The sequence below is a fragment of the Daphnia magna genome, linkage group LG4, assembly GCF_020631705.1.
Source record: "Daphnia magna isolate NIES linkage group LG4, ASM2063170v1.1, whole genome shotgun sequence".
NCBI lineage: Eukaryota > Metazoa > Arthropoda > Branchiopoda > Diplostraca > Daphniidae > Daphnia > Daphnia magna.
The window spans coordinates 1,771,287-1,782,595 of NC_059185.1; the positions used below are offsets into that span (position 1 = coordinate 1,771,287).

The 11,309-nt window shown below is 38.9% G+C and overlaps 2 protein-coding genes and 1 long non-coding RNA gene across 5 annotated transcripts; 2 read left to right on the forward strand and 1 right to left on the reverse strand.

The window, feature by feature from the left end:
* The first annotated feature begins 104 nt into the window (after positions 1 to 104).
* On the forward strand, positions 105 to 6,125 carry LOC116921214 (prostasin). 3 transcript variants are annotated; one of them, XM_045173149.1, is made up of 14 exons: positions 105 to 243; positions 905 to 998; positions 2,602 to 2,778; positions 3,216 to 3,260; positions 3,391 to 3,499; positions 3,705 to 3,775; positions 3,836 to 3,924; positions 4,000 to 4,198; positions 4,263 to 4,403; positions 4,458 to 4,585; positions 4,665 to 4,878; positions 4,947 to 5,108; positions 5,173 to 5,379; positions 5,447 to 6,125. In XM_045173149.1, exons 4-14 carry the CDS (start codon positions 3,257 to 3,259, stop codon positions 5,569 to 5,571), a joined length of 1,449 nt encoding a protein of 482 aa, XP_045029084.1. In that variant the 5' UTR covers positions 105 to 243; positions 905 to 998; positions 2,602 to 2,778; positions 3,216 to 3,256; the 3' UTR covers positions 5,572 to 6,125. The 3 variants fall into 3 exon arrangements, with proteins under 3 accessions (XP_045029084.1, XP_045029083.1, XP_032783364.2); XM_045173148.1 differs by lacking the exon at positions 2,602 to 2,778; XM_032927473.2 differs by lacking the exons at positions 105 to 243; positions 905 to 998; positions 2,602 to 2,778 and having other exon boundaries at positions 2,819 to 3,260.
* LOC116921224 lies at positions 6,084 to 7,159 on the reverse strand. The gene is made up of 3 exons (XM_032927490.2): positions 6,631 to 7,159; positions 6,400 to 6,516; positions 6,084 to 6,319 (listed from the first exon to the last, which is right to left on the reverse strand). Exons 1-3 carry the CDS (start codon positions 6,937 to 6,939, stop codon positions 6,179 to 6,181), a joined length of 567 nt encoding a protein of 188 aa, XP_032783381.2. The 5' UTR covers positions 6,940 to 7,159; the 3' UTR covers positions 6,084 to 6,178.
* LOC116921229 lies at positions 6,389 to 7,479 on the forward strand. The gene is made up of 2 exons (XR_004393110.2): positions 6,389 to 6,527; positions 7,402 to 7,479. It is a non-coding gene; the product is annotated as an uncharacterized LOC116921229 (long non-coding RNA).
* Positions 7,480 to 11,309: the final 3,830 nt, after the last annotated feature.

An 11,309-nucleotide genomic window follows, 5' to 3' on the forward strand; every position in this document is an offset into this window, starting at 1 on the left:
TTTGGCAACTTTTGACAGATTCTGTTGATAGAAAATTAGCGCCACTTTGCCAATTTGTCAAATGCAGTTCTCATATCAAACGCTAGGTGGAAAGCCAAGACTCCCGCTTATTAGCAATAGAAATCAAAGGAAACTAAGAATAACACCTCACGTGACCGTACATTTGTACATGCGATGGTTATCGATCGTCTGGTTATCTGTCGTCATCAGTTCTCCATGACCTCAAATTTATAATTCGTCAAGGTATATCAGATTTTTAATTAATGTCATATCTAATAATGAGGTGGCATCGTTAAAATATGCCAAACTTCCTATACTCTGCGCTGGAATAATTTTCTTCTAACATCAGAAAGGGGGATTTAGCTTTAGAACAAATCACAACTCTCCCATTTTCTATCGCTATGTTTTTCTCTTGAAAGGATTCAATCTTTTCATTCCCCTATCGGAAATCCGGATTTATTTAAAAATATGCATTCAAAGGGTTGCAACCTTTTGAATTTGTGTTTACGAGGATATGTCAACATCTTGACTGGCTTCGTACGATACGAAACATACAACGATTAAATCCATTTGAATTAACTATAAGCTTCAGAGAAGAAAAACAAATGCAGCTTCAGTGAGTTTCATGGTGGCATGTAAAAATTACGAATCCAAACGTGACTCATCATAAATTGAAAGATCCAAATCAGGATGTTGAACTTTTTTTTTTTTTAAATCTACATTCAAAACACAAAAATCAAAATCGTCACGGGTAAACTGGTCACCTGCTAGCAGACGCATTTCTGCCAAACTTGTTTTGCATGTTTACACCGTTCGTTGTGGTTGTTGTTATTGTCTGAATTCGTGAAATGGACTCGGAGACTTATACCACCCTTTTGATTAATTTTTTATTTTTTTTTACTAGATAAAGTCTACGACGGAGAACGATGGTTGATTTATGGAACAAAAAAGCCCCACTATAGAAAATTAATTCTCAAAATCGTCATGAGGGTGAAAGGGTAAGAGTTGTGCCCTAGTTTTCACCTCTTGTAATCCATCGCAGACTGACCAAATTTCTTTACCTTGACACACACATAGAATTGGTAGAGTAAGTGCTCAACTAAAACTGCCCGCACCCCCGCCTATTACAACCATCTTAAGTTGAAGGTTTCTTCGACCTCGTCAGTTTGATTAAGGTGACCCAATGACCGCTAAGAATACCCGCGTTCGTCCCGCTACGTAGTTAAACCGCAGATGAAACAGCAACATTGACCTGCTTCAGATTTTTTTAGGTTATAACATCTTTGGTCATCCCTTTTTTTCTTCTCGGGGTTGGGTTTATACTTTCTTTAATTTAAAAAGAAACTTTCACCTTTGCCTTTCTCTCTGCGTCAGCCGATGGGTTCTCCCTATCAGAGCATTCCAGACATTTTTGCGATCCAACACGCAATTAAATGTCTTCCTCGTTTCAGTTCGTTTACGATAACGAGACGATGGCACGTGTGTTTTCTTAGTAGGTCAAGGGTGCTCGAAATTAATGGAAATTCCATCGTTTAATGCAATTAAAATGAATTTTTTACGATGGGAAACAGCATGAAGAAAATATTCCGGATGCGCTATTAAGCTTTCTCCAACAAATCATTCTATAATATCTGGCCTGAATTCCCTTTTCTTTTATCATAGCGTAGACAACTTTTCCTCTCTATTAGTTTCTTTAAGAAAAGGCACGAAGAAGTAAAAGCATTTTATTTATCGTACGAGTCCATCTTGGTCGATTGCATCTGTTTGGAAATGCGTAACGCTCCGCCGACATTTTCCATTTTTCATTGGCAGGTGACGGATGCTGGGTCACGTAGCGCCAATAAAGAATAAATGGAAGAAAAAAAAACAACTAGCTTAGGAGAAAATGTTGAAGGAATCCAAGGTGATCGTTCAATATTTAATTTTAATATTATATTTAATTTCTCCTTCACAAGCATTTCAACACGAAAAACGTAGACAACAGCCAAATGTTTTGTATTTATTTCGGGGGGTGTGAAGCTCTTTGGCAAGGTGCACGAGATTCTCGAATCCAAAAATAATTCTTTTGCGATTCTTGGACTCGTGATTTTCTTATTAAAACTATTTAATTCTTATTACAAAGTTGTGATTCTTTCTGAAAAAAAAAAAATCTTTTTTCAAGTGTGCGAGATTTTGTCGAGCTTTAAAAAAATAAATCGAGAGGTGTATCTCGATTTATTTTGTTATTCATGTTTAAATGCGTATAGATTTGAAGACAAGGCCAGTAGGTCACATTACGCATAACGCACCAAAAACATGCAGGTTAGTATTTACATAAGTGAAACAATAACAACAAACAAATGCATCATATCGTGTCTATATAGCGTGATTCACCTCGTTTCAATACCGCCATCGTTTGTTTTTTCAATTAATCCGTTTTTGGTTTTCTTTTTAACACCTATTTGAAATCGGTGATTGAAGGGCGCGCTAAATAGCCAACAGCCTACAAATGCATGTGTCTTTCTCGATTAAGGCTAGACAGTGTTTTTTTTTTTAAATGCTAGCTGAATAAATAATAGCGCTTTTGAGGTGCTCACCTTCACTTTCTATGCTAATATGCAGGAGAGATGCCTGTTTTTACGCATGCCACTTAGTGTCTGTAGTACACAGTGCCCACCAGACGAGCCCTCAATCTCACTGGAAACACCTGAAGCTATTTACAAGGAGCAGAAACGAGAGAGAGAGTAACAAAACGGAGAAGAAAACAAAACAAACAAATGATAGAGGAACCCTGAACTAGTAAACTCCCCTCTTCTATTATTTTTTTTTTGTGTTTCACTCTATACTCGTTTCTCTCCCTCTCTCCCCTCTAACCACCCTCTCCACATCCTCTTTTGTATCGTATACCTAAACGCAGTATGGGTAGCGCACAACATAGTGTGTTGTATTGTGGGTATACCTGAGAATTCATCAGAGCGCGGCTCCACAAGTATATAACAGCCGTGGCGAATGGCGTATAAACCATCAGTCGCAAGTCGGTCAACGCAAACGAAAGACTCGTCCATTCAATCTGCCCGACTCGCAACTAAAAAATAATTAACGAAAAAACTGACAAATCGTTACTTGTGTAGTTGTATAATTTCAAGAAAAAAATTCTACCTATCTGTGATTTTCGTTGTTTGAATTGTCTGTTGTGTCATTCGTCTTATCGTAACGTCTGAACATTATGTATTTAGCCGCCGTCTGCTCCATCCTTCACCTTTTGTCGTTCTTCGTTATGTGTAAGTACTGGTTCTGTATTACAACTTATTTTGTTTTTTTAGTTGTTGCGTTCTAAAAGACAAGAAGTTTGTGTAACATTATGAAGAAATATTTCACAATATTTATCTGTTGTTTCGTTGCTTCGTTCAGGTGTACATGGCGTGCCATTAACCATCACCAACCAAAAACAGGATGAAGCTGGATCGTCGCCATGTGCTTTCCCCTCACTGATTTGCAGCGAACCATCGGTGACCCCTCGGTGAGCCATTTTCACAGAAAACCTGATTAAAATTGAATTGTGTTACGTCACTCGTAGAATTTAGTCCTTCCTCTAGCTAGCCCTCGTTCAATTTGACATTAGTTTTGGCGCCAGTTAATAGAAATCGATAGTGGCGATAGTTTGCAATTTTGTCGTCTGCTCGGAGCCATTTCGAATTCTAATAGTCTGATTTTTTTTCATCTAGCTGTCTTACAACCCGTGAAATTTGTGATGGTGTCAACAATTGTGCTTCTGGTCGAGATGAACTCAACTGTGGTATGAAATCGATCATACTTGTTGGCTGTGAAGTAGCTCATAAATTAATTGTTATTGCAGGGAGGAAGGACTATGTCATCGATGGCAAACTGCTATCCACCCGTGAGATCACCGAAGACATTCTCATTGAAGATATCTCACAGGAATCGGTAAGTATTTAATTTCGAGGCAGTATTCCATCCCCAAAGCCTGATGTAACTATTTTTGTTTAAATTGTTTTCTAGTGTGCAAAGTTCTGCAATGAGATAGTCAGTTTCAAGTGCATTGGCTTCCAGCACAACCTCCAGTCCAACCAGTGTAGACTTCTTGATGCCAAATTTTCTCGCAAAACAGCTAAGGCTTCCATTCGCAGCTTCTGGATCACATTCCAACGTAATGAGAATAGTACAATTATCCCAGATAATACTGTGACCCGTCCAATTGGTAATAATATTAATTCAATTCAGTTGTGTTGAAAACCTCATATTAATGTTATACTACTCCTCAGCTGATGCACTTTTAAATGCTGGCAATGATGAGAAACCTTTTGATGGTTTTGAAGGTGACTTTGATGCCATCATTGTTGAAGTTGACTGGGACTCTCCTTCTCAGTCTGAGCGAGTGAAACGAAGAACTGTCTTTTCACCTGGTATAGAAATTGTCAAAGATGATCTTGAGTTATATTCACCCTATGTTATTTTAGCAATTATGAGATCGGGCGCCACGTGTGGTAATCGCATGGTTGATTTCGAACCTCCTCGTCCGGCAAGTAGCCGTTTGGGTCGCGTTGTCAATGGAGTCGACGCACCCGTCGGAGCTATCCCATGGCAGGTACGAAAAAAAAAAAAAAAATCTGATATAATTTACACTTCACCCGAGTGAGAACTTAACGCCATATTATTCAACGAAGGCTTCCATCAAGCTTAAGGATGGCGGCTCCCTTCGCCAGTGGTGCGGAGGAGCCATCATCTCTGAGCGTCTAGTCCTAACTGCTGCCCATTGCATCGATCACTTGCGCAAAACTGAATTTGCCGTTGTCGTCGGGGAGCATGACACCAGTGTATCTCATGCAAAAGAACAAATTTTCCCCGTCGAGAACTTCATCATCCACCCTAAATTCAAATGTAACTTTAAAATGCTATCCATAATCCTGGAGTACGTTTTATTTAACGTATTCCACATTTTCTTTTAGCTACCAAAGGCGGCTCCGATATTGCTTTGGTGAAACTCGCGACAGTTAACGGCAAAGGTATCGTATTCGATGACGTAGCCCAACCCATCTGTTTGCCCTCATCAGAAAGCGATTACAAACCTGGAACTTGGTGCAGTGTCTCCGGTTGGGGCATGCAAAAACGTAAAACTTCTTTTCGTTACTCAAACCTTTAGACAAATCATTAATTATCAGAAATTTTCAACAGCTGCAAGTGAAGACACAGTGTCGAATATCCTGAAAGTAGCCTCTGTACCTCTGATCTCATCCGAAATTTGCAACAAAAAGGAAGTCTACGGTAATCAGCTCAATTCCAATAGTTTCCCAGACGGCATGCTCTGCGCTGGATTCCTGGAAGGTGGTACCGATGCCTGCAGAGGTGACTCTGGAGGACCTCTTGCCTGTTCCGTCAATGGTACGTTATGTTTTTACAATCTCCTCATGAAGTTTGATTGTTAATTCGATTCTGTGTCACACTTTAGGTCAATTTCAATTGCTAGGCTTGGTTTCCTGGGGCGACGGGTGTGCCGACAAGAACAAACCGGGTGTTTACACTAAAACCTTGCACTACCTCAACTGGATCCAGGACTCGACTCGCAAACTGTAAATAACAACAATTTTCAATGAAACGCAGCCCTATTTACCGTACAACGCGCAATCCACCCAACGAATCTACCCCACCGATCCAAGAGGAGATGAAAAGGATTCACTATCTCAACTGGTCAGCTTATTTTAAACAAAATCTTCTCCTTCGTGGAAATCCTGTACAAACCTATTTAGATAAAATGGCACAAAAGATTCCACCTTACCGTTATGGACAGGAATGCACTTTTTTCAGTAACTAAATAATATGATACCTACTAGTAGCCCAAAATTTATGTATAACTATAAATATTGTATTATTATGTATATTTATTTACTATTATTACTATATATATTAGCAGTAAAAAGGATCTCTGAAGAGAATGACTATTAGCTTGACAAAGAAAACAGACAGAAGTAAACATCTTCCCGCCAAGTTTTCCCGCCTGATGGTTTTGTATTAAAAAATAATGGGTGATGACTATCACAACGTGTGTTCAATCGATCTAGTTTGGTTTTTAGTTTGTACAGCCCCAGTATTGTGAATTTTTGTAATATATCTTGAGACATGAAAATGAATACATTATAATTATACATAAAAATTAGTATGAAGTTTTTTTCGAATTTGTTTGTTATTGTGCGACTAAATAAAAATTTAGAAAAATCAAAACAATCATTTGCACGACCGCCAGATCGTGTGAGAATCGTTGGTAGTTGGCGCCATTTCCAATGTTGCACAAGTTGTGGTTGCAGCACGAGATGCAGGCGTAGAGCTGTGCTCGAGTGTGATAAATCGTTGTGCATCGTTCAGTTAAAACATCAAAAGTGAACATGTGCAGTGTGATATCGTTACCTTGGTTCGCTCCCCTAGTATCAAACAGCCAGGCTCGCATTTGCTGGAACAATTTCGTTCAATGTACCAAAGTGCCAATGGAGATGTGGCATTCTCGGTGTAAGAAAACCTCTTGACCTGGATGAAAGGTGAGTGTTTTGTTTATCTTTAACTGCAATTGTATTGCATATTCAGTTAGTAATTAGTAAGTGATAAGAGGCTAGGAATTCGAAAGGGCTTATTTTCTATCACCATGCAGGCCGTTTGATGGGAGCCACAGGGCTCGTTAAAGATACTAGAATTAGTCGGTAGATGGATACACTGGTCTCCATCTTCAAAACTCCTGCACTGGTGACATGTCAATGTATGATTCGACGTAGGGATCCCACTGGATTGTCTAATCCTCCTCGTTAACAGAGATTCTTGTTGGTCGTGATAGACATTGAAACTGCTCGAAATTTTTTTCTCTCTAGCCAACAACTGGTCGCGTCCGGTCGCATAGATAGGGCAGCTCAGCACCAACACTGTTACCAATAACACGATTGAGCCGACACTCGACATGATTTCACCGAATCAATGTAAAATCACGTGATCATAATCGCCCAATCAACTGATTTCCGGGCTTTGCCACTCGTCTAACAACTGTTTGAGAGCAATTCGAAGCACAAATGCCATCACTAGAGAGAATTTCACACTCGCCGTTTGGCAGCAGACCATCAACCCTCTGTGTAAAAATAAAAACATAAAAAAAAGGCAAGGGATCGATCAATGACACGCTGTTCTACGGCGCAAGTCTTTTAGTTTCCTCAACGTCACAGCGCATGAGTCAATAATTCAACACCCTCCGACCTTTTCTGGCCAGCAGTTTAAAACACAAGAAATTGGAGATGGCCAGCAATGAACTCTTATGTGTTCCTGTTATTTAGCCAACAGCTGCCCAAGGGGCTCCTACCATAAGAATTTTGAAACCAATTCCAACTTCCGATTGATTTATTTATCCAGTTCTTTTTTTTTTTTTTCCAGGAACGAATCCTTAGCAGCTCCCCCATGTTGTAAATCGTTCGATTTTTGTTGAAAGAAATATATCGTGAGAAATTGTTAGAGGGGGTGCGCCGGAATTCGACGATTTATTTTTATTTCACTTGTCAATGTGACATGGAATTTCTTTTTCTTGTTGTAGGGAAGACAAACATATGCGACAGGCGTTTCTTGTAAATTTTTTTTTATTGTAAGAGTGGGCATAACAAAAAAAAGTGTTGTGACGCTTGTTACATTGAATAGCCGGATGACATCCCCACCCTGAAATATGCTAATTTCTTTTTGATATTGTTTTCTTTCTTTGGGTTGGTGACGTCTTGTAAAGAAATAGACACTCCGTCATCGGATTTGAATGCCCGGCATTCCACGCACATAGCGAGGGGAAATCAAAAGAATTCTTGGTTGGGGATTGAGAAATCACGGGGTCAAGTGGATACGAGAGAATGCGGGGGCTTTAGTCAGCCAATTGAATTTGATTTAGAGTTAGGAAATCAAAATGGGGATCTTTACAACAGTACAGAAAATTGTCATTTAATTAATGTGGTACGATAGAATTCGGATTTCTACGGGTGACCCTTATCTCTGAGAAAGTACAGAATTATTATTTGGCCGTTTCTCAATTGATTTCATCCGGTTTTTGTTCTGACCGGAAAAATAGCCGTCAACATTTCAACAAATGGAAACCCTATCCAGTTATTTATGGAAAGTAATATTTTATTTTATTTTATTTGTTCGAATTTGTTTATTTTTAAATTCTGTGGGAAGGGGGGAATTCATTGTCGTGTTTTGAAAAGGGAGAAAAAGAAAAATTCTAGCGCATTTTCACGATTAGCGTGAACGAAGAGAAAGACAGGGAAAGAAAAGAGAGAAAAAAAGAAGTGACTCTTTTAACATTTGCCGGAGAGCTTCTTTTGATGGTAACGAGTCGTCCGTGTTAACACGACGCCGACGGGCGGCACATCTCTCCGTTCAGTCAGTGAAGTGTTGCGTGATAGGAACGCATCGGTTTGCACGTGGGTGCGTGTCAAGTCAAGTAGAACTGAAGAGATTGGAAGTGTATGCAAGAAGTCCTCCTTAAATTATTATTTTTTTCGAAGGGGAAAAAAGGGTCTCGTTGTGTTGGAAGGACGTAAATAGAAAAACATTTAAATCGCCGCTAGATGGCACTTTCTTAAAATTTTCCCGAAATTCAATAATTCCTCCAATTAAATGATTAAATTGTTTTGTTTTTTAAAGAAAATTCTTCAATCAGGCATTTAAAGCGGAAAATAAAAAAGGAAAAGAGTTTGAAAAACAGAAAGATTAAGGGTCATCATTGAGGAATGTTTGATAAATAGCTGATGGTGCCTCGTCTCATTGTAAGCTAATCCCGCGGGCCAAGTTGACTAGATTTTTATGAACTTGTGCGAGTTGGCCGTTCACTTTTTTCTTCCCGCTTTCAGTTTTTTGGTTGGTTGGGGAAAAAAAGGGGGGAGAGTAACCTAATCTTCAACAAGACTATCAAATGTTATTTCTGTTGCTGTCCATCCTTCATTTTTCTCCCCCTACCATCATGGGTCGTCCCTTTTTTTTTCTTTTCTGAAAGGAAAAATAACAAATAAATAACTATGTATACACATACCTCCCGTGAAGAATCGTAGTTTGAAGCTCCTCTATTTTTCTTGGATGACGTCAGAATAGTGCAATATCATCTCGTTTCAACAGAAAAAAAAAGATGGTGGCTGCTGTTTTTAAGTCCCACGCATGATTGAGTGATTCAATGTTCCAGTCACGATACCCTTCCCGTATTGTTTTGGGAAATAATCATCTTTAATTTATTTGGCGTTTGATTCATCGTACGAAATTGAATGCGAGTTGATGCACGCTAAAAGACGTCACCAGTGACCGGAATGAAGAGCCGAACAATCGTTTTACATGCGGCCTAAGAAAGTTCCCACTCGCGCGGCCCTTCCGCCATTTTTTTTCCCCCCAAGTCGTGACCAACTTTTTCAACCAAAATTCCAGAAATCCTGGCGGTTGATTTGAAAACTGAGCCTAAAGGCATATACTACTTGCTGTTTCGGATGATCTAATTAAAACAGAAAACCTCAAATGTTGTTTTCGAAACTGTCAGTGGCGATGAGTCACATTTTATTGCTACCGTCTCTAACCTCCTGCAGGTTTTAATTCTCAGAAGTCTTTGCCTTTGGCTCTCTCTTAAAAACGTCCAACACAATCTGCTATTTGATTGTTATTCAAGAAGAAAAAAAATCAAATTTATTCAGACAGAAAAAAAAAAAAATCTTGAACTTGTTGAACCGAAATGTTTGAATTCAATCAAGTGTTTTTCAAAGGAAAACAAAAACTACTGGAATGAGATCATCAAGATCTTAAATTACTCGAATGGATCAAGTTCATTACCGCGTTGTTTACAACAAGAGCCAATTTTTGCTGACTTTTCTTCTTTTTGTGTGTGTGTGTGTGGAGGGTTTGAGGGGAGAACACGCGAGGGGGACCAAGATGGCGGCGTCTGGTTGAGCCACGAACAGTTGGTCCATCTCTCATCGTCTGGCAGCCGCTTTGGTCTCTAGCCCCCTTTTAAATCAAATAAACACACACACATACTCACAAGAATATATTTACACATAGAGCACCCAACCCTCCATTTCTTTTTCTTGAACAGCAGCCGTCGAGGGGTAGGTTTTTCTTTTCTTCTTCTACACAAAAAGGAATTTGACCTCAAATGACCTTGTTTTCTTTTCTATTCTTCTCAGGGTTATTAACCCAGGATTGGGCGTGACGAAGGTTTTGTGGTGGAAATGATTTACACTCTCAATATAATATGTAGTCACTATCTTTTTTGTGTGTGACAGTTTTTGTACATGTCCGCCATTAAAGCCCCCCTGGGCAATAGTCTCTCCCCCATTCTTGATCTACATCCAAATTTAAAACACAAGATAAAAGCAAATTTGTGTAGAATGTGGAAATTCACCGAAAGAACAAAAAAGGAGCCATTTAATCTTTTTCCCCCCTCGAAACTAATGAAATTATCACACGATTAAACTGGTTAAGCGGTGAAGCTTTTTTGTCCGCCAAAAAAATAAATAAATGATAACAACTTGTTTCTTTTCCAACCGAAAAAAAAAAAAAAATCCCTTCCATTTTCATTCATGAAAAATAAAAGTCGGGCTTTTAAAGAATAGATTAAAGATATTTTTTGTTTTTTACTACTACGCAGCAGACAGTCAAGTCCTTGATAGCTTTTTGGCGTGTGTGAGTCGTCTGCGCAAGAGCAAATTTCGGAAGATGTGACCTGAATGACCAAATGATATACAGATCCCTAGCGGGTAAAATAACAAAAAGAGGACCGAATTCCATCGACTACGGAGAGAGTGACCATAGCCAAATTTAAAAAAAAAAAATATATATATATGTTTTAAAATTAAAATCCAATAGGTCAAGGCGTGTGTCTAATGAGGTATAAGTTAGTAGCATTCTATTGATGTTTTAAAAAAAATTTTTATAAAAGGGCAAGAGATTCTAAAATGGTCAAGTCAAATGCGGAGCAGACGAAAATAGAATTCTTGTTTGGAGTGCAGAAGACACAAATATACACAGACCACTTGAAAATTGAAAATTTGGGCTACTTATTTTTAATTTTCGTACGTATATACAAGGCAGACGTTCTTGGCCGAGTTGCCAATGACGTCGATATCCTTGTTATTTTCACAGTTTTACGCAACAAACCAAAAATGATCCACTCTCTAATTATGGTGATTAAAGGCCTTAATTGTGGGGACCAGTGGACATTTTGAAAGAAAACAAGAATCGGGTCAATAATTGTTTATTAAATAATGAAAAGCCCTTAGGGCATCCGTTTTGAAAGGGGAGGGAATCCAAACGAACGCGTGAAA

Bases quoted from the DNA above. Each gene is read 5' to 3' on its own strand.
- LOC116921214 (XM_032927473.2), top strand. From the start codon at position 3,206: ATGTATTTAGCCGCCGTCTGCTCCATCCTTCACCTTTTGTCGTTCTTC. The intron at 3,261-3,390 runs GTAAGTACTGGT...TGCTTCGTTCAG, and splicing joins TTTGTCGTTCTTCGTTATGT to GTGTACATGGCGTGCCATTA. The intron at 3,925-3,999 runs GTAAGTATTTAA...ATTGTTTTCTAG, and splicing joins AAGATATCTCACAGGAATCG to TGTGCAAAGTTCTGCAATGA.
- LOC116921224 (XM_032927490.2), bottom strand. From the start codon at position 6,939: ATGTCGAGTGTCGGCTCAATCGTGTTATTGGTAACAGTGTTGGTGCTG. The intron at 6,517-6,630 runs GTGATAGAAAAT...CCTTTCATCCAG, and splicing joins CCCATCAAACGGCCTGCATG to GTCAAGAGGTTTTCTTACAC. The intron at 6,320-6,399 runs GTAACGATATCA...ACTCGAGCACAG, and splicing joins TACTAGGGGAGCGAACCAAG to CTCTACGCCTGCATCTCGTG.